Genomic DNA, 3,318 nt, shown 5'->3' on the forward strand with positions numbered 1-3,318 from the left:
CCTTGCTGGGAGAGACTGAGGCAAAAAGGACACAGAGAAGCTCAGAGCAATCTACACCTGCTCTTGCAAATCAGCAGTGGCCACACAGTATCTGTGTTTTTTCCGTAACTCCTCCTGATGTAGTAGAAACATCACTGAGTCATTGAGATGCTCAGGGGCTGGAGCACTCGCCTGGGAGGAGAAACAGCAGGAAGGGCCTTGTTCACCCTCCAAAAGGGAAGGCCTTGGGAACGTCCTAGTGACCTGCCAGTCCCTAGAGGGTGGTTTACAGGAAGATGAAGCCAGTCTTGTCACCATAGCAGAAGACTGGTAGACAATAGTCAGATGTTGAAACGGTCGTTTCTAGAGAAGGGTAAGGAAATGACACATCTGCAGACCATGGGGTGCTTTAGTCTGTAAACAGAATATAAACAAATCCTATGTCTTGGGATTTTCACCAATGGAGATTTTCAATAGTTGCCATGGCAAGGCCATGAGCACCTGATTGAGCTGGAGCTGACAGAAAAGGTCTTGGCTGAGAGATGAACTGTGGCCAGAGCTATGGGACTGTAATGAGTAATGATTGTTATGAGGGTAATGAGTGGAAACTGGTTCCCTTTTTATTGATCATGGCATTCATTGAGACCACAGGGCACGTGGTGAGTCCCCATTCATTCTTCACACCTCAAAATTTATTTCTGTAGAATCCTGCCATGCATGTAGCCACCTGAAGAGATAACAAGGACCTCATGGACCATCTCCCCTTCCCCTGGACAATAAGAATTGAGCTTTTAAATCCAGAAATTTTGATTCAACTGAAACCAATAATTCCATGATCTTAACCCAAAAACGACTGAGAACAAAAGGAGAAGAGAAAGATTGAAAGACAAATTCCTTGGACACGTTCTTGGAAGCAACTTTGGAGGAAGAGCCCAGCATTCAGGTACTCACCTGAGGACTCCCCTTTTAATGAAGAGCTGCTATCGGTCAGGGCACATGTGACACAGTGTTGTGCAAAGGTCAGAAACAAGAGTACAAACTCTCAAAAGGAGGATACACCCAGAATGTTATCTCCAAGTAGAGTTATTATGAGAGAAAAACTCAGACTTATGGCCTAAGATAAAATGTGGGAAATGTGCAGAGGAGGGGACGCAGGTTAACATCAGTGGAAGAGCACCCTTTGGATCATTTTCCAAAGGGCATCCTTGATTTCCTTGTTCCTCATGCTGTAGATGAGGGGGTTCACTGTGGGAGGCACCAGCGAGTACAGCACTGCCACCACCAGATCCAGGGAAGGAGAGGAGATGGAAGGGGGCTTTATGTGGGCAAACACTACAGTGCTGATAAACAGGGAGACCACGGCCAGGTGAGGGAGGCATGTGGAAAAGGCTTTGTGCCGTCCCTGCTGAGAGGGGATCCTCAGCACAACGCTGAAGATCTGCACATAGGACAGCACAGTGAAAAGAAAAAAAACAAAGTCCACAAACACACTAAACATAAGAAGTCCAACCTCCCTGAGGTAGGTGTCTGAGCAGGAGAGCTTGAGGATCTGGGGAACTTCACAGTAGAACTGGTCCACAGCATTGCCCTTGCAGAGGGGGAGTGAAAATATATTGACCGTGTGCAGCACAGCACTGAGAAAGCCAGTGCCCCAGGCAGCTGCTGCCATGTGGACACAAGCTCTGCTGCCCAGCAGGGTCCCATAGTGCAGGGGTTTGCAGATGGCAACGTAGCGGTCATAGGCCATGACAGAGAGAAGATAATACTCTGCTGACATCAAAAAGATGAACATGAAAAGCTGAGAAGCACATCCTGCATAGGAGATGGCCCTGGTCTCCAACAGGGAATTCAACATTGACTTGGGAACAGTGGTGGAGATGGATCCCAGGTCAAGGAGGGAGAGGTTGAAGAGGAAGAAGTACATGGGGGTGTGGAGGCGGTGGTCGAAGGCTATGGTGGCGATGATGAGGCTGTTGCCCAGGAGGGCAGCCAGGTAGATTCCCAGGAAGAGCCAGAAGTGCAAGAGCTGCAGCTCCCGTCTATCTCCAAATGCCAGGAGGAAGAATATCGTGGTGGAGCTGCTGTTGGACATTTGCTTCCTCTGGGCATGGGGATCTTTTCAAGGAGGTAATGGAAGTGATAAGTTAGGGCAGACTTTGAGAATAATCTATTCAATTTCTTATATAACCTCCCCAAAACTCCTTTCCCTTTTCAAGAAGATCTTCGGTGAGCTCTGGTTTGTTCTGGCTGAGGGTGCCCCAGGGAGCTGAAGGCTCTGGTCTGGGCTCTGCAGGAGTCTTTCCTGCCCTACAGCAATAGGTAAAAAACAACACAGACTGATCTCAGATCTTCCTGCCCATGGCTCTGCTGCCTGGAGCTCTTCTTGGCCAGGACCTGTTTCTCTGTCCCCATGTCTCCTCCCTCTGCATTCTCACAGTCCCCATCCCTCCTGCTGTGTGCTCAGCTCTGTCCTGCAGACCCCTCCTGGCAGCAGGGCACTGCCCAGGGACATCTCCGTGTGTGCAGGGGGGAAGAGCAGCTCAGACAAGTGCTAATGAGAACTGGGGTCTCATTGCCTACCCCAGAGCACAGAAATAAATTCCCATCTCCCACTGCCCACCCAGCTGACCAAGAGGAGAAAACTGAAAGCACTGATTACTACCCTTTCAGGGAATGCCTTACCTTGACAACCATCTTTAAAATTACCAATCTGCAAATATCCTCTGGGTGATGTTGAAATCTGAGCAGCCCTGAGCCATGCTGCATCCTCTGGACAGCAGAAGTTTCCTACCCTGCCATGGGTCACTCCTTCCAAAGAGAGCTTTCACCCAAGGCATTTTTTGGAGCTCCCCAGGCAGGCTGAGTGCTGACCCTGGCAGGTGGCAGCGTCCCTGCCCTGATGCACAGCCCCCAGGGTCCCTGGGACGCAGCTCTAAAGGAGAGCCCTAGGTCATCCTGGCTGCACACCCAGGTGCAAACCCCTGGAGTGGTCTCTGGGAGAAGGCAGAAATCATGCAATATCCCTCTGATGGGGTGGCAGGGAAGCCATGCTCTGCTGCACGTCTTCCTTGTCTAAAAATGGGAAACTGTGAGAATCCTCCTGAAAGATCATATCTGCTGTGGCATGTACCAGCTTTTGGATATCCCTCCAAGAACACCAGCTACACCATCCTACACCCAGAGATTTACCATGTACAGATCTGTGAAGTTCTCTCCCTGCAGTGAGCTCATAGCATCCTCCAAACCCACACAGCCTGTAACATCTCTCCTACTTCTCTCCTCTCCCCTTGGTGCCTGCAGGCAGTGCCCTCAGCCCTGCTGCACTTTGCAGAGGAGCTG

The 3,318-nt window shown here is 50.2% G+C and overlaps 1 protein-coding gene across 1 annotated transcript; it reads right to left on the reverse strand.

Moving 5' to 3' along the window:
* Nucleotides 1–1,141: 1,141 nt before the first annotated feature.
* LOC104132439 (olfactory receptor 14J1) lies at nt 1,142–2,086 on the reverse strand. Its single transcript, XM_009645718.2, has one exon. It carries the CDS (start codon nt 2,069–2,071, stop codon nt 1,142–1,144), a length of 930 nt encoding a protein of 309 aa, XP_009644013.2. The 5' UTR covers nt 2,072–2,086.
* Nucleotides 2,087–3,318: the final 1,232 nt, after the last annotated feature.

This window comes from Egretta garzetta, unplaced genomic scaffold (assembly GCF_000687185.1).
Source record: "Egretta garzetta isolate BGI_Z169 unplaced genomic scaffold, ASM68718v1 scaffold249, whole genome shotgun sequence".
Classification (NCBI taxonomy): Eukaryota; Metazoa; Chordata; class Aves; order Pelecaniformes; family Ardeidae; genus Egretta; species Egretta garzetta.